The sequence below is a fragment of the Tyto alba genome, unplaced genomic scaffold, assembly GCF_018691265.1.
Source record: "Tyto alba isolate M040663 unplaced genomic scaffold, T.alba_DEE_v4.0 Super-Scaffold_5, whole genome shotgun sequence".
Lineage (NCBI taxonomy): Eukaryota > Metazoa > Chordata > Aves > Strigiformes > Tytonidae > Tyto > Tyto alba.
In genome coordinates, this window is record NW_024881326.1 from 3922670 (window position 1) to 3948876 (window position 26207).

General features: G+C 41.8%; 1 protein-coding gene across 7 annotated transcripts in view; it reads right to left on the minus strand.

Moving 5' to 3' along the window:
* Positions 1-26207, minus strand: part of PAK3 (p21 (RAC1) activated kinase 3) — a 142811-nt gene that overhangs the window by 27529 nt on the left and 89075 nt on the right. For 5 of the 7 annotated variants that reach the window (XM_032996085.2, XM_032996082.2, XM_032996083.2 and 2 more), the window contains 5 exons: positions 16355-16551; positions 9920-10020; positions 4998-5151; positions 3251-3288; positions 361-492 (listed from right to left, as the gene is read on the minus strand). In XM_032996085.2, the coding sequence (XP_032851976.1) occupies positions 361-492; positions 3251-3288; positions 4998-5151; positions 9920-10020; positions 16355-16529 (600 nt within the window). In that variant the 5' untranslated portion in view covers positions 16530-16551. Of the gene's footprint in view, positions 1-360; positions 493-3250; positions 3289-4997; positions 5152-6278; positions 6324-9919; positions 10021-16354; positions 16552-21294; positions 21318-26207 lie in introns of those variants that run through there. The other 2 variants (XM_042807064.1, XM_032996084.2) reach the window with 2 other exon arrangements.

Here is a 26207-nt window from a genome sequence, read left to right on the forward strand (position 1 = left end):
TCCAGGGGACAGTTTCTCTTTTGTATCCTGCAAGGGTGTGAACTGCATCTCATGACAGAGAAGCCTACACAGACACAGATACTTTGGACAAAGTTGCTCACTTTTACACCAGCAGCACTAAAAGACACAATCTGATATTAAGATAACACAGGAATCAGAATCGCAGGAATCACAGCAAACTCAGGACTAAATGTGAAAGTTCAAAACAGATTTTCCTGGTGTCAGTTGCTTGGGTGAAGCACTACATCATGGTGGGGCTCCAGCCCTCAGCCTTCATCCACAAATGACAAATGCTGTCTGATCAGAAACATGCAGCTCTGAATTACACCAAACACAGTGCTAACCAAAGGTGGGACTTACTGATTTTGTATGTTCAGGCCGTGGTGCAATAACAGGTGGAGGTTCATTGTCATCTTCCTCCTCTTCATCATCTTCATCCTCTTCTTCAGAAACAGAGGGAGCTAGCGGGGGTTCTGATGCTGTTTTTGTGCTCTGTGGGCAGACAATAGCATGCGTGACAGTCACCATTTTGATACTTGGGAGGTTTGATAATTACACACAACTTTAATCTGCTTAGACATCAGAAACCAATCTGGACATGCCCACAGTGCTACAGGCCCCAGTTCGAAGTTACACACGGTACAATGCAATTTAAAGGTTACAAATTACTGTGCCCTTCTGTTAATTTGTCTTGGTGTTTTTCATTTTTGCAAAAAAACTCAACTAAATCATTCCCATACTTAGTCAAAGTCTAACTTTACAAAATGTAATACCTGAATATATAACAAGAAATCACATCTGGTTGCTGGTTAATTGCTTTGCCTTTGTCTCTACAGAAATGGTAACAGTTAATTACGCTAACAGGTGTCTACTGGCTAGGTTAATTAACACACCTCAAAGTGCAAAGCCTCCTTCACCATCTTGCTGGGAATTTGGTAATGGAGAGAAAGGCTCTTTGTTTCTTTACTGTTTTACCTGTGGGGTAAATCATATTGCCCATTTCCACAGTGCTGCATTCCCACATTTAGTAGCACCTTTTTCAGCACCATCTTTACCTAATCCTAAATTAACACGCTGATCTTTCCACTGTTTGCCTGTTTCTTACCACAACGCTAATGCAGAGTGAATGCAGCGCTCTGAGCAGCGACATGCATCCCGCTGACCTGCCCGGGGCTGCTAGGCTGGCACCCCAACTGCCCCCCCAGGCTGGCACCCCCAACTGCTCCCCCAGGCTGGCACCCCCAACTGCTCCCCCAGGCTGGCACCCCCAACTGCCCCCCCAGGCTGGCACCCCCAACTGCTCCCCCAGGCTGGCACCCCCAACTGCTCCCCCAGGCTGGCACCCCCAACTGCCCCCCCAGGCTCCTCTTACAGGTGGTGGAGAATAAAAGCCACTGCCAGGGTGCGCTTGACCTTCAGGCAGACTCCAAATAGGAGGCAGGCAAGGGAAGTCTGACTGATCAGTTGCCTACATGTAAACTGAAGCCTACAGCACAGATATTTAAGTCAGGTGAGCTGAACCCCCCCCCCCCCCCAGGCCCAGCTGCTACCCGGAGGCAGGGGATTCTATCACATTGTCACAAATTCGCTGGTGAAACAAAAAACTGAAAAGGTGCCTTGGTAATTGTTTACCAACTGCTTTAAAACTGGCTACAACAGACCCCACTTAGAGCACTGAAGCAAGTAAAAGGCATTGCTCTACATATTCACATCTCACTTGCGTTATCTTTAAAATGGCAACAATTTGGTCCAGTATAAATGCCAGTCAGGCACGGCCCGCAGGAAATGGGGAGACCTAATCTTCACGGCTGTGTTTTACCGAATAGATGACTGTATTGCTGCCTTAAGTCACCTGTACTTGAACACACTGTCATGGAGATATACACAGAGTATTCTATTTTCTGTGAGACTCGATTCTGTTACCCAGCTTTTAAAGGTAAATGGTGAAACAGGCTACTAATCTGGCCAACGTAGGGAATGATACCTCAAACACAAACCACCAGTTTAAGGGCCAACTCTGTCAAACGAGGGGTGCCCTAATGGGAAGGTGAATGTTACTTTGTCATACATTAGATCAGTGTATAGCTTTCTACACATCGTTAGCACTTTGCTTACATGGGGATAGAAGATGATTAAGAGGGGGAAAAAAAAAAGAAGGGAATAATCACATTTCTGTTATGTCAAATTCTTATCACTATTTTTTCTACTGGGCTCCATGCCTGGTCTGACAGCACCAAATTGTGCAGCTAGAACATATACAATGTCATATTATTTAATGCCAGACTCTCATTAAGGAGTGAAATGAAATTAAAGTAATTCCAATGACTGCTCGATCCTGTCAGAGAGTTGCTTCCCCTGTACTATAACATCCAACCAGCATCCTCCGAGTTGGTAACTTTAGAAAGCTGCTATCTTGACCGTCTTACCACTGTCTATGTCTGCTAAAAACCACACCACAGCATCTGCCAGTGTGTCCATACCCACTGGAAAAGCTATTGGGAAGGTTTACTGTGCTCTGGTGAACCCCAAACTTCCTTTTAAAAGTGTGTTTTACTAAAGATAATGGAAGTGGCATCAACTGAAAATTTGAAGTGTGAACATTCAAAGATGATTTTCATTTCATTATACACACTCTCTGCTGTGTAATCACAAACTTAAAATTACATTGCTTAACACTTGAAAATAAGGGCCAAATCCCCATTCAGTCATTTGCTATTTAATGCACTAACATTAACACTAATAAATCTGGTCAATATTAATGTGGATGTCATGACTACATCTCTGGGATTGCTATGGCAATCCAGTATTAATTAGAGTGGATGATTATTTAAAACTTTCTTTCGGTGGTTCCAGTGAGTTACATATCAATTATAACCTTATTCATATTCAGCTACATATCCAGCTGTACTAAGGATAAATAATAAAATTTAATAGAAATGGATTCTAAGTTGTTAAAACTAAATTAAAATGGGCTAATTAGACAGTAATGCATATTGTTGCGAATTATATATTCCACCATGGCTAAGAACAGCAAGCAATCTTCTGTCTGCAAAACCAGACTTTCATGTACTTAAAAGTTCTTAAACAGAAAATGAGAAAACAGCCAGTGATCCCTCTTCTGCTGCTGCAAAGACACGAAAATGTACTTTCTTCCAGCTCACAAGGCTGACACTATCACAAAAGGCAAAGCTCACAACTTGCTTCACAATTCTTAAATGCTATGAAAGTAAAAGGTTACTTTCACACTCACCGAAGGATGGGCTTCTATGTATCCATGGGCACTTTTATCTGCAATGCACAAGGGAAAATTAACCAGACGCTGTTATAAAACCGCCTGTTGTGGGGAATCCCACAGAACAAGTAAATCCAAATAGATAGCATTTTTCTTTCACAACACCTCGCCAGTAGCAACAGTTATTTCACACAGCAAGCAAGACAACAGGACAATATACTAGGTTATGCTTTTTCCAGTTTCATGTGCCCATTTTTTGCCCTGCTCTGCCAGTAAATAAAATAAACTCATTCAAGAAAATGTAAGTTGTTGTTCTTTAACAGTCAGTGCTTCTGTTCCACCCAAGTGCTAAAGCAGCTTTTTTTTTTTTTTTTTTTTTTTTTTCTAAATTACATGCGTTGTTTCTCTTCAGCTTGCTGAAAATGTTTCCCCATAAAAGCTTCCCCAAAATCCCCCTTAGCCATGGCAGTTCTATTCCAACATAACACAGTAACAACTTCTGAGTTCAGGACCATCATTAATTCTGCATTTCATCACAAAAGTAATTGCTATTTTAGCAAACATTAAATGTCAAGTTAGACAGACAAATTTTTTAGTTCTGGAAGTTAGAAAAAAATAATGCTTTCCCTCAAAAGAAAAGAAATGTTAGTAAATTCTGGAGGTAACTGCACAGTTTTTAGAACTACTGAGAAGCCCTCCCAGTCTGCATTCTGGAAGCTGTATTGGTTGAACCAGCAAACTGAGGAACTTACAGACTCCACTGCCACAGGCTGTAGTGTAGGGAACTGAACCACTGCAGGTTAAATTACAAATACTGTCCACACCCTGTGGGACAGAGACACCCCCTTATTAGCTGAAGCTGTTGACATGAGCTTTACCAAACTAATGGTATCTTAATGGCATTTTTGTTTAAAAACCAACTCAGTTATTAAGGAATAGCCAAAGAATGCATGGATACAACACCCATACACACCACACCTAGTGAAAACCTCTGCTTACTTGCTAGAAGTGTCACCAAACAGAGTTTGTCTAGCAAAAAAAAAAAAAAATTGGGCCAAATTAAAAAAAATGCAAACTGTGGCACAGACTTGTTCTCTCATTTTTGTCATTTGGAAACAATGACAGCCCCATCACATTTGCAGGCTTTTGCATCATAATGCCTAAATCATGAGGATGGAATGACCATGCTATAGAGATTGCTCTGGACACTGACGCCTGCCTTCTCATCCTCTGTGGTAATATTCCTTTTACATCACAACAGCAGCCGTTCTAGTTTTGTTTGTGAATTAATGCATAGCAACCTAATCTTCTCTGCAGGTAATGCAAAAAAAATCCTTGAAAATTCTCCTCTATCACAAAGTATCACAAAAAATCGTCATAGTCCATAAACTATTGCTCAAAGGATCCAAAATTAACTCATAAAACTCACAAAATAAGTATACGCCGTACCCCAATCTGAACACTGTGAAGGAACAAGGATGTGAAGAACCAAAAGTAAGCATGACCTTTGGCCACTAACGCTTCCGACTAAAAATTATAATGATTGTTCCATCTAGTATCTTATGTAGTTCTAAAAACAGGTGACAAAGAAAAGTCATAGTTTCAATGACGTTTAGGGGACAAAAGAAGAAATATAACTCATTTCAGGAGTATTCCACAAAGTGGAATTCTTTAAGGTTATTTCTTGATCATTTGAATGTTGAACATGAGTCTGACTCATTTTGGGGCCAGACGTTCCCTTTTTTGCAGTGAGATGTTGACTTACCTCCTGATGTAAAGCTCATATATTTCTGGTTGTTAACTGTTTCTTTGGAATCATAAAACTTGAGAACATCTAGAACAGCTTGTGGGTTCTTCTTCTGCTCCAATTTTGTTATGTTGGAGGTCTGTAGTAGCCTGGCCCACTGCTCCGGAATGCCCTGGAGATGTCAAGTGGAAAGAATGTGGATTCAGAATATTGAACAGCCACAGCCTCACAGATCTTTACCAAGATCCCATGCTACCTGTAAGATTTTTTTCAGAAATTTCGATTGACATCTTACAATTAAAATTAGTAGCTTATACTTTAGATGCAATCATTCTCTTCTCTATCAAAATATAGAGCTAAAACCAGGATCCAACTTTAAAAAGAAAAGAAAGTTATGACTGTGATAGGAAAAAAAGTGCATGAAACTCATCTTTAAATCAACTCTGTTCTTCCATGGAATAATGATTTAAGGCTTAGCTTGTTTTCCTGGTGATTCAGTGCAGACATAACAAGACTAGTCAATATTTGTGGACAACACAGTGTATTTTAGGAGCTTTACACTGGATTTTTAATGCTTAATAACGCAAACACATTTTGCTGAAATGATCACTGCTGTCTGATTAAAAGGTAAACCCCACCCTGATACAACTAATTTTCAGCATACCAGGGAACACTGCAGGGTTAAGAATCTGCATTTAAATTCTCAGAATTGTTAACACTGAGTTGTACCACTGCTGCTAAGGATGTCTCTTTTTTGAGCTCCTGTAGCTCTGTGGATTCTCTACTGTAAATATATAGAAACCAGGGATTCAGAAGACAGGCTGAGAGTGCCAAAGGCTTGCATGAATTCTCGGACATCTTATGAGTGAGGGTGCATTTGAAAATTGATCCAATCGCTGAAAGTCGCAGCTCTGCATTTGAATTATATTGATGAAAAATTGCTTTAAATATCCAGTATAATTTCCTAAATTTGAAAGCCTGTAATTTTCCCCATTTACTGCACAGCCAACATCTACCAGCGAATTGTAGGGCTTATTGAATGAAAAACTACACCTGAAGTACATTTAAACTTAGCCTTGGTGCCACCCCAATCTAGGTAAACACTTTAACATAGCTTCTTCCTAAGAAGTTCTCCACAAAACAATGTGTGACATGGGCCTCCAAAGTTTAGGATTAATGGAAAAAAAGTGGGATAAGCCAAGCAACAAATCTACTGCACACACATCAACCTGCTGCTGCAGTGCTATGACATCTCAAAGAAGCATTTTGATGCAAGAGTCTTTTGGGCCTGTGACGCACCTCTGGGAGCTTCCCTGTGCACATCTGTGAGCCATAGAGATCTGGCTGTAATGGACGTAAATAAAGAAAGAAAAGAAAGTTAAAACAGAATGTGGGACAACTTAGAAGGTGGTAGGAGGGCCAAAATGGGGAAGTCCCGTCTAAAATGGGAGTTACGAGGTAGATACCAAATAAATTAGCTGGTGGACAGGCTACAGGAAGGCAGATTTAGGAAAACAGAAAAATCACAACTGTTCCAAAGTTTGGAAGCATCATTCCCCCTCTTCTCTTTTTTAAACCAGTTTTTCTCTCCCTCATAAAAACACATTACTGAGGATTAACGGCAAGTGATTGGAAAAACTACCTGTGATTTTTTTTTTTGGTTAAAAAATAAAAATAATAGAGAAAGATCTGGGCTTTTGCTGTTTGTCTAGTTTTGAAAGCCAGGTTAGTATTTCTGAATGGCTCTACACAAGTTTTTTCCAATGGTTCTCTAGCTGCAAGATCACAATTGCCCAGTGCATGAGTCAAAGTGCAGTGGAGAAAGCAGCTGGTCAAACTCAGATTTCACGCTGGGAGGCTGTGTATTGTCATAAAGCAAATAATCTACGCGTGTCAGACTGAAAATCAGGACAATTCTAAAGAAATGCTTGATTAGATTAATAATGTGCAACTTCTTTGGCTCTATAGCCACAACTTTCTCCCACTTGCTAATGTCATAATCTTGAAACTTTAAAAGTTTGGTGGGTGACCATTTTATTCTAGACTGGGGATCAGGAAACTGCTTCAAAAAATGCATGCCTTACAAAACGCACTCCCCAAAGCCCTGCAAACCACACTTCTTCCTCCATTTAGGAAATGCAACTGCTTCTTCAAAATAAATCAACATAAAGCTCTAGCAGCATGCTCCCGCCCAACAGTTTCCAACCGATTTTATTTTGAGCTTTAAAAGCCCTACTTCTTAGCAAATGTGGTTGCTCCAAGCACAGTGAAATGGAAATATAACATACGTTCATGAGCAACAACACAGCTTGGCGCTCAAGCCTGAAAGCTGAAACTCAGGAGCCCATGCAACTTTGATTTGAGATGCAACTAACAGCAATCAGGTAATGCAGCTGGGGGGTGACTGCTGGGTGTCAGAAGATGGCCCAATGCATCGCACATAACCAGTAGAGCAGACAATTACTGGCATGACAACTGTAACAATCCCAAACAAAAAAACACCATATATTTGCTCATTTATTGGACATTCCCATGGCACTTCCAAACTTTTGAAAGAGACAGACAGCGTGATCACTAGACAGTGGGAGTGTTTTTATACGATATGGCTAGTGGCAGTCCCTTCAGCAGGACGTACTTACCACTTGACTACCCAGCTGATACACGGGCTGTATCCAGGTTGGGACAAATCAAACATGCCTAATGTTATGTGCAACACTGATTGCATCTGGGATTAGTGGGGAGCCAATAGCTAGTTCTTAATGGTGCAAAAATCCCCTTGCTTCGACATTTTATTCCACTAAGGACTGCAGCGTTAAGTCCTGTGCTGGCAAGCTGCATGGGGGAAGTCACCTGTCCCTTTGGTTTGTTTTGAATTGGTTAGAGCCTTCTCAAACTGCAGCACTGCACTTCCACGCTTTAGGAACAAGCGTTATCGTAGAAATATTGTGTAATTGTGAAACAGCAGCCACTTAACGTCCACTGCTTTGAAAGGGAAAAGGATATTAAAAAAAAAAAACTGTGCTACACCAATAAAGCTGGAAATATTTAACCATGTACAACTGCTTTGTTCTATAAAAGGCCAGGACCTGTGCTGGTGGCATCTGACACCAAAAAAAGTAATAAAATAAAAAATCTCTGATGCTAGAGACCGTTTTGACACGCTGGATGGTAATAGTAACATTCAAATTGATCAAACCGTGATCTCTGAAGTACTGATAGAGAGTGCTTGTGCTTAGAACTGAAGTGTGTTAACCTCGACGTCCCTCCTTTTTGTTCCAGCTGGCAGGGACATGAAACTAACTGGGATCCTCCCCACCAGTCAGTCTATGAGAAAACACGACTGTGACCCATCGCGTTTGCACAGACCCAGAAGAAAATAGTCTGAAGCACAGGGTAGAAATAAAGGCAGAAGGCTGAAAGGAAGAACAAATATAGAATAAGAACAGCTGAACATTCAGTGGGGAGAGCAGTGAAACAAGGCAGGTTGGAAGGAAAGAAAAGATAGACAGGAGAAAAGGATGCAAACACAAAAGGAGGAAAACAAAAGCGGAAATTAACAGAATATATAATATGATCCCAAGATAAAGAGAATAGCACTGAAGATTAACCTGAACAACAGAGTGGCTACAAGGAGAGACAGAGCGGAAAAAAAGAAGAAAACCAGGATAGATGGCAGGGAAAACACAATTTTAGAAGTTTTATGTTACGTTTCTGATCAAAAATGACCCTATCTGGGCTTTTTAAATGAACATTTAATCAAGCTCTAGGGTTTGGTACAGAATAAATTTTGAAGTAAGATTTTATAAGTGACATCTATTTTTAAAAGGCTAATTAACTAGTCCACAAATTTTAAATGTAGCTGTATTTCCTAATTACTCAGGATAATTCAATTTCACTACTCCTTTGAAGACATGCTGTCATTAAACGTGTCTTTTTTTCTTCTATTGTTATTATTACTACTGCTACTGCAGCATATAGAAAGTTTCCAGCTTTCTGAAATGTTTTTGAGAAACAAAAGCAGCAATCAAGGCCAAAAAATGAAGAAGAAATTACATTTCGGGCTCGAATTCTGAAAACTAACCATTCTTTGTCCAGGCAGATGATTTGTCCCATCCTGTTTGGTGCAGGCAGCCAGTCAGCACTAGCACACTTTACAATTTGACGCACGGTGGTAACACAGTCTGACCACTTAGCTCACAGGGTACTACTGATGCTACAGAGAGTTGCTGATGTTTCCTCTCACCTCCACAGCTCTAACCAAATGTAAGCTGACTGCCATCTTAGCTTTAAGGATTAATTGTTTCAGCACCTGACTAGTAGTCTGAAAGAAAATGCTTTGAAGCCCCCTGCACACTTCAAGGAGCTTCTATCAGACTTATTTTTCCCAACACTTCATACATTTTGTCATGATAGAAGTAGAAAAAGCTGACTGCTATTTTATTAATACATAAAGGCTAGAAACATGTTTGATTACCTAGTCTATGGACATATTTTGAAGGATATTGCATTAAAATGAATGGACTTCCACAATGCTGCCACTTTCTGGGCATCTCCAAGGACTGTCTGCAGAGCAGCTGGACTTTGCACTTTGGGGCTGATTGTCTACAGCAAGACATACAGTAAGCACATGTGCGTGGGTTCTTTATGCTTTTCCAAAGACACTGAATAACCAACCCCTGTAGCAGCTTGTGGGGCTGGTAAAAGGATACACCTACGTTCTTCCTAGTTTTCATTTTCCACAGACACTCTGCTGACAATCCTTGGATGAAAAAAAAGCAGCCTGAACCAGAAGTAAAACACTCCAAATCCTAAGCCCAACAAATAAAAGTCTCTTTCTTCACAGACTGGCTGCTGTCATCTGACGTTTCTGGCAACAGGAGGTTATTTTACCATCAAGAAACTAGAAGCTCTGGTAAACACGCAATACAGTGGTTACTTACTGTGAATTCTCCAGTGACGGCATCAAATCCCACATGAATTGTATGTTCAAAGTCTGAAGGAAGAGAGATCTCTGGGCGTTCTTTCTCTTTCTTCTTGTTGGCTAGAGGCAAAACGTTAACACGCACTTATTTTCTGCACAGCTTTTCATTCAAAAATTTTCACAATCAGGTGTGCTCAAAATAGTATTTTAAAAGTGGAAAACAAATCAATTAACATCCATCTTATTTGAGAAATAGACCCAAGCTAATACACCACCATCCTGTCAACCTCTGTTTGGGAAGGTCTAGAAAGTGTTACTTCTTTTTTTTGTTTGTTTTTCTTCCAATCAGTGTCACAGCTGCCAAAGCAAGCTGTTCATGAAGTAGCCTTAAGCCATCTCTAACCAGTATGATTTCTGTTATCAGTCCTTTTTTTTCATCAGGTTTTCATATTCAGCAACTAACCCCTATTTGACTTTGTTGTGTGGGTTCCTGCAGAAGCACAGCACCCAGGACATGCATGTGCACACCTGTTTGCATGTCTGTCTTTTCTCCAACATGCTTTGAACCTGTTGTCCAACTCAGCCAAATCAGAGAGGGGAGGTTTGTTAAGATAACCAGGTTCCTACAAGTTCTGTGAAAACAGGCAGCTCAGGAGAAGACAAAGATCCAATTGCTACCTCCTCTCTGAGTAAAAGGCTGAAGCAGCAGCTTTGTATTAGAAACCACAGAATCTGCACAGCAACAAGATCCCATAAATGCCTTTGGAAAAGCTTCATTTAAGTTCTCAATTAACTAAGACATATAACCATAAACCCCAGGCTTTATTAGTCTCCAGGAATTCCTTATTTTTAAATCACTCCACCAGTATTCAGAGTGTGGAGTATCTTATTGAAGGAGACAGACTTGGAAGTCAGTCAATCTGCATATGTTTCTCATTTCCCTCCTATTTTAACACCTTTTGAAAGTAACATCCCCTATGGTCATCCATCTCCTGTGCTTTTTACTATTGACAAATCTCACTTCAGCCCAGTTTTAATGATGCTGATAAAGAATGAGTGGAACAAAAGCTGAGAGAAGCTGCCTTCAATCTGATGCATCAAGAATCCATGTTCAACAGAGATTTCTCTGAAAAACTGGTGACAACATTGCCAGTTCTGGATGACCCCCAAACACCCAGATAAACACAGCATAAACCCATGTTCAAACATCTATCCTGCTAGCAGGGACCTAAAATATTTGGCTTTCCTGGAGAACCAGCATGCTCCAAGGATAACTACCATGTGGTTGAGTAATACAGTACAGAGCTATCTGTAGTATCTACTCTAGTGCCAGTGGTATATCTCTAACAGCTGAGCGGGAAACTGCCATTCTACCAAATACACATTTGTCATTTCAGTGGAAAAATTACATGCTAATGATGGGAACAGAACAAATATTACAGTGCCCACCTGCAGTATGCAAGAATTATTAACACAAACTCAGAAAATGAGACACACATAAAACGCTCATGTAGAATACAAAAAGGTCACATCATCTCATGTCTTTAAAGAAAGCACTCTGCACCCCAGGATCCCACCTCTCCTCTGCTGCCCTTCTTACCAGTTTAATGTGTGTCTGGTTTACATATCCCCATCATGGCCCTGAACAGGCTTGCTCTACAGATCTGATGTGACAGGACTTCACACTAACAGTTGTGGGAAACCCAGAGATATACGAGAGGTTTATACTGTGCCTATCACAATGGGACTCTGTATCAGGATCTCTGAAGGCCAGTGTATCACTATTTATTAATGATAATATTAAAATGAATACACATGCCATAGTTACACATCTGCAGGAGAGAAAAGAGCAGCTCAGGTCCTGTCTTTGCCTTCCATATCCCCTCAGTGCAGCACCAGTGATAGCCATGTTATGCACAAAAACAGCTCAATGAAGACAATTTAGTGTGTATTGTTTCAAAAGCAAGTGTCCTCTCCTACCAATATCAACCAGGATGGAGCTTTTTCTGGCACATCAGTCTTCTAACATAAAGCACTACTATGCTCATGGACTGTTAGTTAACATTTCCTTTGGTGTTTTAGTATTATGTTTGCCAGCATCACAAGTTTACCTAGAGGTCTCATCCAAAGGCTGAACTCACTATGTATCAGCACCCCTTCCCAGCCTGGGTCTGGTCTTTGCTCACAGATAGTAGCTCCACAAGGCCTCTCTTTCCACATCTTTCTTATTCTCCCTTACAGCCTCCTTTAGTTGGAAGATGGTCTGCTCTTCATAATTGTAGTCTGTAATGTTTTGGATGTTTCTAATCCTTTCACTGCACATTTATCCTCATTAAATAATTAACTGTCACCTTTTGTCTGTACTGCACACCCTTAACACAATGTTAGTTGATGAATTATTTTTCATTTAGCATTCAGTAAAGATGGCAGCAGTATATCAAATACAAATGCAAAGGCTTTTCCCCTTCTTTTATCTCCAAGATGATGTTGTTTAATTTTCAGGATAGATGTTGCCAGTTACAAGATGTCATCTCCATTCAGTATACATAACTTGCTATTGTAGATAACAAAACTCACTTCTCCTACCTCATCACTTGCAAGCAAATGCGGTGAAAATTAGATTTAAAGGATGATGAAATTCAGTTCAAAGCAACAGTCAAATCTCAAAGTGAAATAAGGCATTACAGAAAACATTCCATCAAAAGCAGCACTTGTCCATTCTAGGCTTCTCCTGCCAGGGGACAAGCATTCCAGCTCATGACCCAAGATTTGGCTCATCTGCTTCATGGACCTCTGCCTATCAGACTGTAACATCTGTGGTCCAAACGCCAATAAACTATAAATTAAATACAGAATTAAACATCTCCTCCTAACAGCCTTATCCTTTAACAGTCTAAAAACTTTGACACTTCTGTCTGTGCTCTGCAACTCAAATCACTTCTATTTTACATAAGATAGAAAAATGATAAGAAAAGGCATGACTTCTTTGAAGCAATGGCTGGCTGGATTCAAGGGTTTTATACTGGACATTTCTATTGGATTTTCTTGCAAATGCCCCTCACAGTACACTCCTGCTGCACAGCAGCTAGCTATGAGGGCCACCCATACCACCTCAGCAACTATTACAGATTAAAAGAGAACAAGGAAAAAGAGTATTCTGTCTGCCAGAGTCTGCATCATCACCATCATTATGTTAAAATAGCAGTTGTTTGGGAAAAAAGTGTGGCTCAGGTAAGTGACAGATTTTCTCCAGAGAGGGAGGAAGGGTTTGACCTCATGCTTACACCCTCCTGTTTGCTCCTCTCCTCTTCTTCTCATTCTGTTCTTTCCTTTACCTCCTCTCCCTTCCACTGTCACTTACCTTGTCCTCCCATCCTCCTTCCTGCTCTGCTCCTCCTGTCCTGCCCCAGCAACCTTGACCTTTTCTTTCTGCTCCATTAATCTTAACCCTGCCAGGTTTTCCTCCTTCCTGCTTTTCTTGTTTTTCTGTATAGAAGGCAATCAGATGACTAAAGGTCAGATTCTGCTCCCATCTGCAGCTAAGTCTAAAGCAGCTTAGATGGAAGTGATATTATTCACCCCGTAATCTTAACACAGATGCACCTCTTGAGCTGAAAGGGGCATCTGAGCTGTGGTGGGCCTGCTCCCCTCTCATTTCTTTACGCTGAATACAGGGCCTTCATGGACCCACGAGATCACACACACAATATTTATTTGTTTCATAGCACAGCAACTACAGGTGGTTTAATGAAAGAAGAACAAGGCTGTATCAAACAACTGGAAAAATGCAAATCATTTCTTTCTGCTCTGAATTCTCCTGAGGTGCTAGCACTCTGCTGAAAGGAAACACTAATGCTATGAACTCCACCATGGCTCCCATCACCACCATTACCTCCAAGGCCAATTTCACAGCTTCAGCACAGGCTACAGGAGAGCAGGTTCAGCTCCTTGTTCCACACAGATTGCCCACGTGACACTGGAAATGCATTTCAGTTGTCTGCCTTGGCTTCCTGCCCCCAAGAAATGAGGTACTTTACCCCAGAAATGGGGATGAGTTGTTACACCAAGGAATGTAAGGAGGTCAGGTGCTATGGGAAGGAGCAGGACACTAATGCCTAAGTGGCTTGTTTCAACTGTAAAAGCACAGAGGGGCCTCACAGAGCCATCAGTGGCTTGCCATAACAAGGTTTTAAACACAGAAGCATTCAAACCCTGACTGAAAACCCTACACTCCAACAGGGGGATGACTGTGAAAGATTGCTGGTCCCCAAGCACAGCAGTACCAGCATACACCATTGCCTTGGAGAGAACACATCGCAGCATATCCATCCCCACATCCCTCCTGTCTGGTGAGCAATGAAAGATGAGAAAGTTCCTGCAGGTTCAGGCAGAAACACCCTACCCATGGTGTTTCTTCATCTTCTGTTTACTAGTACCAGTTGTAGACTATTAATATGAAGGTGTGATGCTGCAAAGCACTGCACTAGATGAGAGCAGCTGTATCAAACACCTTCTGTTTTATAAGAAGGACTCTCAACAATGTGTCGCTGAGTCTGTGAAGCATGCACAGGCCAGCTGATACCCTGACCTGCAAACCAATCCTGAGATGAAACCACCTCAAGGGGCTTGGCCAGCCAAGCTAAACTCCCTCATTTATTATTTCACCCAGCAAAATTAAGCTATAAATCTTAGCTTACTTTTCCCCACAGTCACATTTAAAATCATGACACTTGCATGTTTCCTAAGACTGATCTGACTGGTAGTTAATTACATCTATTTTTAATGTCACTGATCATTTCCAGGAGGGGTTGTTTCTGGATCTCCCCATTTCTGCGTGCATTTCACCCAGCACCTCCTACTTAAGAAATATTCCCTCAGAGAGGGATAACACCATCTTGCTGGCAGTCAGGGGAAGAAGTGATACAAGTGCTTCCAGGAATTAAAGAAGCTGGGAGAGATTTAAATTTTGGCCCTTAAAAAGAATCAACTGACAATTAATTTTATTCCCAGGAGACATTTTGGGAAGCACTCTGCAGAGTGAACTGGTCAGGTCTACCTGAGCAATGGGCCCATCTAGTCAACAGCCTTCACATGAGAGAAGCCGTCGGGGCAGCCCCTGATTGAGGGGAGGAATGAGGCTGAAATTGTGCCTTCTACTGCCTGTGAGGATTTCTGAACACCAGACTACCTCCAACTGTTCCACATGACCTGTGAAAGAGACTGCTGAACGGGGCAGCCGAGCCACAAAGGTGAGCTGGAGCTCTGAGGAATGACCACAGCCCCACAGTTCTGAGCTCTCCTCAGAGGAACAGCGAGGCACATCGAAGGCAGAATCCCTCTCAAAACCCATCCGAATTTTGAGTCCAGCATTTCAGCCAGTTTTCAGTCCACCTTACTGTCCACTTATCTAGCCTGTACTTCATCAGTTTGTCTGTAAGGATACTATGGGAGGCTGTGTTGAACACCTCCCTTCACCACGAAGCCTGTCATCTTATGGTAGAGAGCTGTCGGTATGGTTCAGCACGAATTCCCCTTTGTAGATTTGTGCTGACTATTCCTGATCACATTCTTAACCTTCATTTGTGTGGAAATGGTTTCCAAGAGGATTTGCTCCTCTAGCTTCCCAGGGACCAAGCTGAGGCTGACTGGTCCACACGTAGTTCCCCAGATCCTCCTTCTTAAGACAGGAGTAACATTTGCTTTTTTACAGTCATCAGGAACATCCCCCAGTCACCATTATCTTTCAAAGATAATAGAGTGGCCTTGCAGTGACATCAGCCAGCTCTCTCAGCACTTGTGGGTGCAGCCCATCAGGTCCCATGGCACTGTAGAAAAAGAAGATCCCTTCCCTTAATTCTGTATATACAGTAACTCAAAACACACTCCCTTCTGCAAATGCATTTACAAGAATGCAACTGAAATGCTGTTTCCTGTATGTCTAAAAGACTCTCTTGCTACTGACATCTAGCAGGTTTTAAACCAAGCCATTCTGCATCCACTCTCACTGCAAAAGCAACAAGCAAGAAGAGCCCGGCTCCTGTTCCTGGAATGTAAGTGCATGAAGAAAAAAAGCCCCAAAGTGTCAGGCATATTGCATTCTCACTTCTGCAAATATATTTTCAAAAGTACATAACCTCATCTCTGTTTTTACTGCAAATGCAAATCAAAATCCAAAGGAAAGGATTCCCCAGCTTAACTATAAAGTTATTTTTAAAAGGCAAATTGCACAATGTGTGCACGTTTTACTGGCTTTTCAAAGACAAGAAAGTAACTGACTGAACACCTCCTCCTCTTTTGAAACATGCTACTAGAATAATTGGAACAGAAGGCTTTGGAAGGACTTTACCATGTTCTGCCACTGAAACAGAAAGAAAGCAGTGACAGAAAGCAAAGACAGCAACCAACAGAAAGCAAACAGAGATGTAGCCACTCATTCGCACTGCTGATACTTTACTTTTATCCCCTCCTCCTGGGAAGATGGAGCGAAGCCTGGCTTTCTTGTTCTTCTCCTCAGGGGCCATGGGGAGCGGTTTTGAACTGTGGTTTAGTGCCGAAGAATCGCGATTGTTGCTGTTCATTCTCAACGGTGGGGCTGGAGGTTTTTCTTCAATATCCAGACTATCGGACATCTTCAGCAGCCCTCACAGCCTCCTGCAAAGCAGAACAGAAACCATGCCTGTCAAGTAAGGATGCCAAGGCTGGTGTCCTGGGGAGGAAAGAGGGCAAGAAAAGCCTTCTGGTGGAATAAGGAAGCCTCTCTATTAGAAGTTTGCTCTGAATAAGGTTACTGCTGGTTGCTATAAATGCATGCAGTGGCCAATTCCTAAAAAATACTGTATTACCACTGAAATAAAGCTCTTTTCATCCCCGTTAAAGGCTTCTAAAATTTTTATTTATAACATTTTTCCTGCAGTTGTTTACAATCCAAGTTTTCCTCTAAAACCAGACTTACACAGCAAAATTTAAATGATTTACTGAAACTACTCAGTATCGTAGTGAACCATTTGTACGATGTGAGAAACAAGGTGCATGTTGGGGGGATATAGATAGGAAGCATTAAGATCTCTGTTCTCTCCTTGCTCTGTGTTTGGAGAGGATTTAGTCCTGGGAGCACGGGACTTCAAAAGGAATGCCCCTCCCAAAGAAAATTCATTCATAAGTACCAATTAAAAACTTTTTTGCACATAAAAATGAGCAATACCTTTGCTTTAAAATCAATCAAAACCTAGGCAGGAAAATTATAATATCCTGAAAGCAATTCAAGTCTTTCTTCAAGTCTTCAATACCCAGAAATTGTTATAAAACCTTCTAAATTTGGGAGAACACAGGGCATGTAAAACTTCGCAAATTCCAGATCTTTGTAGTGTGTCTTAAATATTAAAATTCAAGTCTGGATTAAGCAGCTGGTTTAACAAACAAGGAAGGTTTGGTAAAATGAACTGTTTTAAGACCTGAAAATAGAGTATGATTTCAGACAGATCAGATGTGATGTGGGCTATACTGCATGTTTTTAAAAATGACAATTCTAGACACCTTGCCTTCCAACCCCTCTAAAATCAATGTGGCTCCTTTTACAGAAGGCATGTACAGACCACTGTGCATGTGTTACGGAACTCTCCTTGTGCTGATTCACCAATAACACCAATTATTGCAGTCATCAGCTATTCTCTTAAATTTAAAATGAAGCAACTTAGGTTTTTCGTAGTTTTTTTTCAGAACTATCAGCTGAACATGGTGACTGTCATTTACACAGAGGTCCTGAAGCTCAGCTGCTAACATCACTGCTGCTCTTGCTTTTGTCAGATAAAGCTGCCATGGCTGAGGGTTATTGGGGTGGTTTGGTTGGATTTTTTTTAAGAACCAAGGTTAATGTTTTCAACAGCTGCATTTATTTTGACATAGCTAGAATTTTGCCAGGATTTCCAGCTGATATATTAATAAGGAATAAACAAATCCACATTGCCTTAACGGACAATACCTTCCATGTAAAAATTAAATGACTGATTGAAACATTTAGAGATGTTAATTCTAGACTGTTTTTCACAACATGGGCATTTTAGCCTTTGTTACCATTTTCAAATTACCACACATAAAATGATCACTTTTTTTTTCATTACTTGAGTTACATTTTTAATTTCATCTAAATGATATCCCAAAATGCCAGATCTGAGATTCATCTGCCCCGTGATGAGAACAATAAATGAAATATACCATCACATCCCTGTTTTGCACCAATCCCAGGGCCCACAACATGGGGTTCCTGAACATCTGGATCCCCAAGGGATGCCAGGGACCCATCCTGGGGTCACATTGTTGAAAACCCCACTAAGAGCTGGTCCCAGCCCTCTCCCTAGTACATACAGCATGAAGCAGGGATCCTGGAGATCTTGATTCACATACATGCACTTAAAGACATTACTGACCCCAGTTGCTCACCTCCATCAGGGGAGCAGTTTGTATGAGCACCCTGTCCAGCTGACTTCATCAACAGGTTTGTGTTAAATTAGTGGTCTGAGCTATTCTGACATTTTTTGCTGGCAGCAAATTAGGGAAAACTCAAACAATTGCTCCACTGGTACATCAATACAGTGTTCACCAGCCAAAGAGGATGTCTCCTCATAGGCTCAAGTCCTGTGTGAACTACTAGATCTTCCCGACACCATGGAGTACCTGTATGCTGCACAGGCAATACTGAACCACAGGCAGCCACCGACCAGCTGTCGGTCCCTACAGCTTTGCCTTCAGGGTTGGAAGCGTGGAAAAGATCACGCACTCATAACTAATGAAGTCTCGTACTGGAGGCAGCTGTCAGACTGAAAGATGTTTTTGTCCTGTGGAACACACCACCTGGGAGAGCACAGATGTGATCCTGCACAGAAAACCACGGTCCCCAGCATGTGCCCACTCCCCACAGATGGCTCTGCCCACCCAGCCCAGCTGCCCAGGCACAGATCTACTGGGAGATCTGCTCTGGTGATGAAGGAACACGGCCCACCCTCCTAGGGAAGCACATATATAGGCAGTAACGTGCTTTGTATCACCAAGGAATAGCTATAATTGTGCCAAGGCTAGGGCTTGTGCTGATCTAACTTTCAAGTACAGAGTAGCTTATTTACTTAGAGAACTAAACGCTTTTTTAGATTTAGATTGAACAGCTAACATTACTAATTTTTGTGATTTCTATCCTGAAACACAGAAGGTTTTCCAGTAACGAGGGAAAGCCAACAAAACAAAACCAAAGCCAGTGACGAAAACTACTGTAAGGTAATAGGGAGTACTTCATGTGCTGTGCATGATATCCTGGCAAAGGGAACATGCACGATGCCCAGGTATTTCTGAGCAGTGAAGCACGAGGGAGCTCCCAGCATATGAAGCCCAGCAGAAATACCTGGCCACGGCTCCCCGTCCCTCCGGCAATTCTCACAGACTAGGAGCTTATGGTAACAGAGGCTTTTATCTTCTTTTTAACACACCTACAAATACCTTTCCAGTTCCAACAACAGCCTTTGCTCCCTGAGAGCGTCGGCATGAGGCTGACCACAGAGACACCAAGGCACGTTTTCAGCTTGTTATCAAAAGCAAGACAGTTATTCTGTGAAGTCCATTATAGGGCACAAAGTTTCAGCTGTCCTTCAGAATGGGACAACTGTATCTGTCACTGTATCTATTTGTAAACAATGCCAGTTTGCTGAAATAGGTCCTCCCATGGGATTTCATTCCACAAAGAACACTATTAACGGTTTCTGGCCCAATTTGCCTATGATGTAATTATTTCCAAGATTTTGAAAGGAACACTATATTTTGTTCAGAGCTGTTTCAGGCTCAGTTTCAAGAACTGCACAAAGCTCTTTTATTCACTTCTGAACCAGAAAAAGAGAAAAAAAAAAAAAAAAAAAAAAGAGGGGGGAAGATAGCCTAAAAGGTTTAATGGTTGATACTAACTTTCTAAAGCTTGCCTAAATGAAAACTAAAGCAAACCACAAGGCAATACACACCAAGAGACTTACAATTTATGGGTTTCCTGACCAGAGCCCATCTGCTCTTCCATTCATTCTAATTTTGAGAATTTCCATGTACCACTGCATCATGACAAAAGAACATTAACTATCACATAAGACTTCAGATTTTAAGTGTTTTGTACTGATTCACTCCAACCTTAACTTAGAGAGAACCTGTGAAGAATGGAGGGCCAAGAAGACATATTCAGTTCAGAAACTTCTCAGGTTTGCATTTCAGAAAAGTGTCAACAGCATGATAGTCCAAGTTAAACTCTGTCCTGAGGCCAGGTTTTCCTGTCATAATAACAAGTCCAAGTCCTTGTTCCTGCTACTCTTGTTCTGCACAGGATGACCCCCATCCAAAAAGCTCCCTCTGTCTATGGGAAATGATTATGCCATACCTACATATTCAGTCAAATTCTGGTGTTGTTTTTTTTTTTTTTTGGGGGGGGGGGGGGGGGGAGGTTTCTGTCATTTTGTTTTGCCTTTTACATGGAAGGATATTGATAAGACTGGAAGGTCAAATGACTAGACATTAGGAAGCATTTCTTTACCGAGAGGGTGCTCAAACACTGGCACAGGCTTCCTAGAGAGGTGGTCGATGCTCCAAGCCTGTTACTGTTTAAGAGGCATTTGGACAATGCCCTTAATAACATGCTTTAGCTTTTGGTCAGCCCTGAGGTGGTCAGGCAGCTGGACTAGATGATCATTGAAGGTCTCTTCCAACTGAAATATTCTGTTCTATTCTAAAAGGTAATTATTTTGATTTCTTACAAATATGAGGTTCGCTGAGAATTTCATCCTTTGGAGATGACCTTTCAAAACGAAATGCTTTCACTGCTCTCATCATCTGACAAACCAGAAAGCACACAGTAAAGCACTCCTAGGAAACCCTTAGCAAAGCAGTGCATTCAGCCTCTGGGTTATAAAGTGGGGATTGTACCCTTTTTCCCATGCCCAGAAATGATAACTACTGCCTCACTAAAAATCCTTAAGTGTTGCAGCAGCACCGATTTCTGCCTCCCACAAAATCTCTGCTACCTCATCCCCTTCATATACCTCTTGTTCATACTGACACAAGCCTCTCCACTCAAAACACACACTGGTTTCATGAGTTTTTGCTACGCCTCCTGGCAGGCTCCCAGGCAACCTTGCTCCCCGTAACGCTGTCTCAACTCGACATGCAAGGTGCTGATGATTGCATTCTTCCCTGGAGAGAAATGGCCACAAAACTTCCATTTCTTAGGTGCAAGATGAATTCCCAAGTCTCTGACTTCATGCTGACTAAGTTTCTATGCAGTATTTCAAGAAGCGTATAACCCACTGAAAATCTTCTCTCAGAGAAGCTCTCGAAAGCAAACCCCTCAACAAGACAAAAAACCCCTTCAATTCCCACCTGTATCAGAATTGCAAATTGCAGGAGAACAATGCTGAAGTAGCATACTCCATGCCCAAAGGATCACAAAATCCACAGGACTCTGACGGAAGGGTAGGGAGCAGTTCCAAGGTCTCTGAGCCAATATTCCACAGCCCTCACAAGCTCAGGGAGACAGCGTGGCATTGGTTTACACTCCTATCACATTTTTTAGACTCCTCCTGCAGCCCTGAGCGCTAGAGAGTAAATTTTTCAAAAGCAGAACTGAGATTGCAGAATAATTCCACAGTAGAGACAGAACCCTGATAAACCCCACACTCAGGGGTTTACTCTGAAACACTGTGCCCCACTTCTGAGCACTGCTACAATTCCACTACCAGAGCATTTTACCACGCCAAAGCTCTGAGAGCCACCCAGGCTGGCAGCAGGGACAGCTTTTGGAAGAGGCCAGCCTGTGCTCATCAAAAGGATGGAGTGCACAATCAACAGGATTTTCCTTATCTTTGTCCTCAAAGACTCCGTTAGTGCAATCAAGGCAGTGCTGGTAACCCATTTAAAAGAAATTCATAAGGTGTGTACATGCATGTGTACAACAAACAGGACAGATACCCAATAACCACCTACTTCCAGAGAAAATTCCTTTCAATTCCCACTGGCTTTAAGGAAGCATTTAAAGAAACAGACTGTCGTACCAAAATACAAAGGTGTATTTGAGTATGTTAGCTAGGGCTTCACAGCCAAGTGGCAAAAGCTGAAATTAAATTCTCAGCCAGGTCAGTTGCTTCTACACAATTATTACAGGGTTATAGAATGCAATCCAACGTCCCCTCCCCCCCACCTCTTCCAATCACCAGTTTTCTTAAGTGTAAAGACAAACATTGACTTTAAATATATGGTATTATGCTTCTTAATGACTCAGTTCCCCCTTTGCAAAAGCCTGTCTTATCATATTTTTGTGTCTAGTTCTTGCCAAGCTCCAAAGAGGATGGAAGGTATTTGAAGCACCCAAGTATCTTCAAAACAACACACACAAAAAAAATTGGTTCAATTCAGTTCAACTCCAGAGTAGAATCTCATGCTGGGCCTTTATCCCAGTAAGCTCTTCACCGCTGTGTATCTGGGGAATACTGTTTGTAGATAGATCTTGAATAGCTTTCTTAGGTTAGTCACGTTATTTCAAAGTCTGCAGCATTCAGACTTGACTGGTTCCAATTAAAACTCACAAAGAGTATCCTGTTTGCAGAGACACTGGTGTTCATTTTCAAAGCCTCAGAGATACTATTGCAGATTGTGATGCAGCAAAACTGTTTCTGAGATCCCTTGACTGGAAGGAGCCATGCCAATTTTCAGTCAGTAGCTTTGCAAATGTTAAGTTGAAGATGCAACGCTCACTCTTTGTTTATAGATATACTTTCTGCAAAAAGATATTTTATTAGTTATTTATATGGGGCAAATTCTGCTCCCAGGGATACTCATCCACTTCCCAGAAATCAATGGTGATGTAACTGAGAAGGATTCTCTCTAGATATTGAGTACTGAGACACTGTTAAGTACTATCTGAAAGTATTTATACAGTACTTCCCAGCCCAGTTGCAGAAGAACTGTATCTGCTTTTCTACATCTGCATGCTTTCTTGCAGTTTTCTTACAATTAATTTGAAAGAGCAGCTGGTTACTTTTGCAGAACGGATCCAGTCACGGTTTCATTACTTATGTGAAAGATGCTTACTGTCCTCTCTGCAAAACTCGGTCAAGTTCAAATACAATACTGATGCAGCTTTGATTTAAAAAGGGCCATATTCAGCGTCAGCTAAAGCAGACTCAACTCTGCGTGGGCCCTCAGGGTCCGTAATGCCCCCATGGCAGTCCGTGCTCAGCTGCTTCCAGCCCGGGAGGTGCGTCTGTGGTCTGGCTCTGAGGGCAGGGCAGATGCAGGCAGGTGCCTTGGTGCCTTTGGGAGTAAAGACAACCTTCCAGGACCTCCCCATATGCACGTGTTGCAAAACAACCATTGCATCCCTTCTCTATACAACCCTGAAAAAAGGCAGCATTCACACAAACTACAGAAGGAAGTATAACCCTAGAAACCATAATAATAATGCTTCACTTTCATACTACCGTCTCAAAGCACAATACAAACATTTGCCAATTAAGCCTCCCCATTCCCCTCACAGGCAGGTAAACATGCTCTGAGCTGAACAAATTATTCAAACTGAGTAATTTCTTTGATGAATGTACTCTCTGCTTCTGTTTGCAAACACCCTGTAAGCAGCTTATTATTTCCTCCAATATATTCATTTATTCAGAAGTTATCCTCTGAAACTTGCTACAAGCAACTTCTGGCCTCTGAACTTGCTGTTCATAGGCAGCTCCCTATGTAGAGGGGATATTCTGAATTCAGGGTGTATCCAAGCAAAACTACTCAGGTCACAAGGACTTGCAACTGTTTGCTTTCTGAGATGGGATAAACAAGCATCTGGTACGAATTACAGCATGAAGTTTTACTAAGTGACTTACTAATATTTAGTAAGTAGTTTAGAATTCACTTGACAGTGCACTTGCAGTGATAGCGTCAAAAAAATTAGTACAGAAGAGATCTGAATGCAGTAGCTCTGAATTTAATGGTTTTGACTAAATATTTATTCACATTTAAATTATCGTGTCCTTTGTCTGGACCTCAGGAGTCACTCAGTTAAATTGCTGAGAGCTGGGAACGGTCTGAAGCAGTGGAGCTTGTCACAACTGATGAAAGTAACCTGCAAACATTTTTCTCCCCCTTTCTTAATTTACATTTGACAGCATTTTTCAGTAAATGGCCTTCAAGGATCTCTCCTCTTCAAATGCTTAGTCTACCTATCTAACTACATTTCTTTTCACAACTCTTTCAACTCTTCCCCTGCAAACTGCTAATGCAACCACAGGCAACACTTTACAAAATGCATCTGACTTTCATCTCACAGCACCCTTCAGCCCACCCGCTTTAAGCGCCTCTTCCCACATGGTGGAAACTCGCTGCTGCTCTGCAGACTCCCAAAACCCAGTACCCGCTCCCACTACAAAAGCTTCACAGCTTCTCACATCGGTTCACCTTTCCAAGTGCAACAAGTACTGGGACTTGCCCAGGTTTTAACTGAGCTTCTCTCACCTTCCCTCTCTGTGCAAAGCCATGGCTCTTAAGCCCACGGTCCCAAAAAATGGGATAATTTTTCCATCACTAAAGCCAGCAGTGTTTAAGGTTAGGTGTATATTTAAGGGCTGTGCTTAATGTATGAGATAACATGAACAAGGATGCTGAGGCCTCAGCATAGCTGTGAGACACCATGAAAGAAAAACTGGAGAGAGTCTCTCTCCATCCTGCTGGGACGGGGCTGAGCCCTAGAGCACACCCCTAGCCCAACATATTTTTCTTTGTGGGTGTCTTTTAATCATATCAAAACAAAAACAATCAGTTCAAACTGAGCCCATGCAGGGATCCTGGCCGCTTCCTAAACCACTTGAGCTTTGGGATGGTTACATGACCTGGGAGGGGAAGTGTGTGTACAGAGGGTGTGGGGCAGTCAAACAGTTTTCCACATGAACCCTTGTCCAGGCATTCAGTAATTAAACCTCATAACAGCACAGCAAGAAAAGGAAGTGTATTTCTATTTGCATTAAGTGAGCCCCCTGCAGCATCAGAGGATCAGAAGATGGCCTGCAAAGTGGCTGCAAAACCACATAACACACACAGTCCATAACACAAACAAGCAAATAAAATGCGGAAAGGGGAGTGCACGTAGTAAGTGCATGGGCAAAGCCTGGCTGCCAGGAAAGCCCCTGCAGTAACCCTCTGCCAGGCAGTCTCTTGGTCATTATTATTTTAAAAACATTGACGGTATATGGATTTTAAATCACCAAAAAACACACTTCTAAGTAACTAATTTTGATAGGAAAAGTGACTTAACTTCGTATGACGAAGGTAGGGACACAGGTGTCCACTGATGATGCAGAAAAGCTAGCTGGGTCACTAGGACACTTCTGCCACCCAGAGAGAGCAAGCGGAGAGCTTCCACCCTCCTGCTGCCTTGAGAAGGGCCACCAGCACCCCTACCAACTCGCACCTAATCCCAGACAGCTACCTGGGTATTTTTGTCATTTTTTTTTTTTGAATCATGGTTTGAGACAGAAAGGTTGTGCTCTAAGCCACTGAATTTGGAGACACGCTTAGACTGTCAGAGCAATGGATGCTCCAGAAGAAGCTAAAATAGGAAAAAGTAAAAGACACCGAAATGAGCTAGAAGCTCCCAGAACTACCTCTATGGGGTCACAGCCTCCCCCCCACCCCACATTTTCCTGGGATTGATAAGAAATAAAGTACCTAGAAAAGTCATTCATATGCAAGAGGAAAACCCAAAAATCCTACCACTCCCTTTTTTGCTTTTTATTTGCACAGCTGAAGGGCTCCATAAAGTAGAAAAGAATGTCTAAAAATCAACTGTGCCTATTAAATATCCCACATTCCACAGGATTGCACCCCTTGTCCTTCTCTACACATAAAAGTGACTGTGTGAAACGAAGAACAGATTTAAACCATTCTAGATAGACTGAAATAATTCTCCATATGGACTTTATTATTCCTAGTTCAGAGTTTAAGCCTCAGGTTCACTTTTGTTCTCCAGGAGTTGTCAAATGTAAACCAAGAAAATATACTTACTGGAGACACCAATATCGCAACTGCAGCAATAAAAACTGAATTACCTTCATTTGGATTAAAATAGCCAAAACAAATTGTTTGAGTTCTAATTTGAATTAGCAACTTGAAGTCAATCTTGAAGCAGTGTCCAAGACCAAGTATGAGAAACCAGCCCCTACTGCAAGCAGTATGGAGAGGCAGTTACAAGCAATCCACTTGCTGTGACTTAATCAGTTTTTTGAGTGTGGCAACTAAGCCTGCCCATG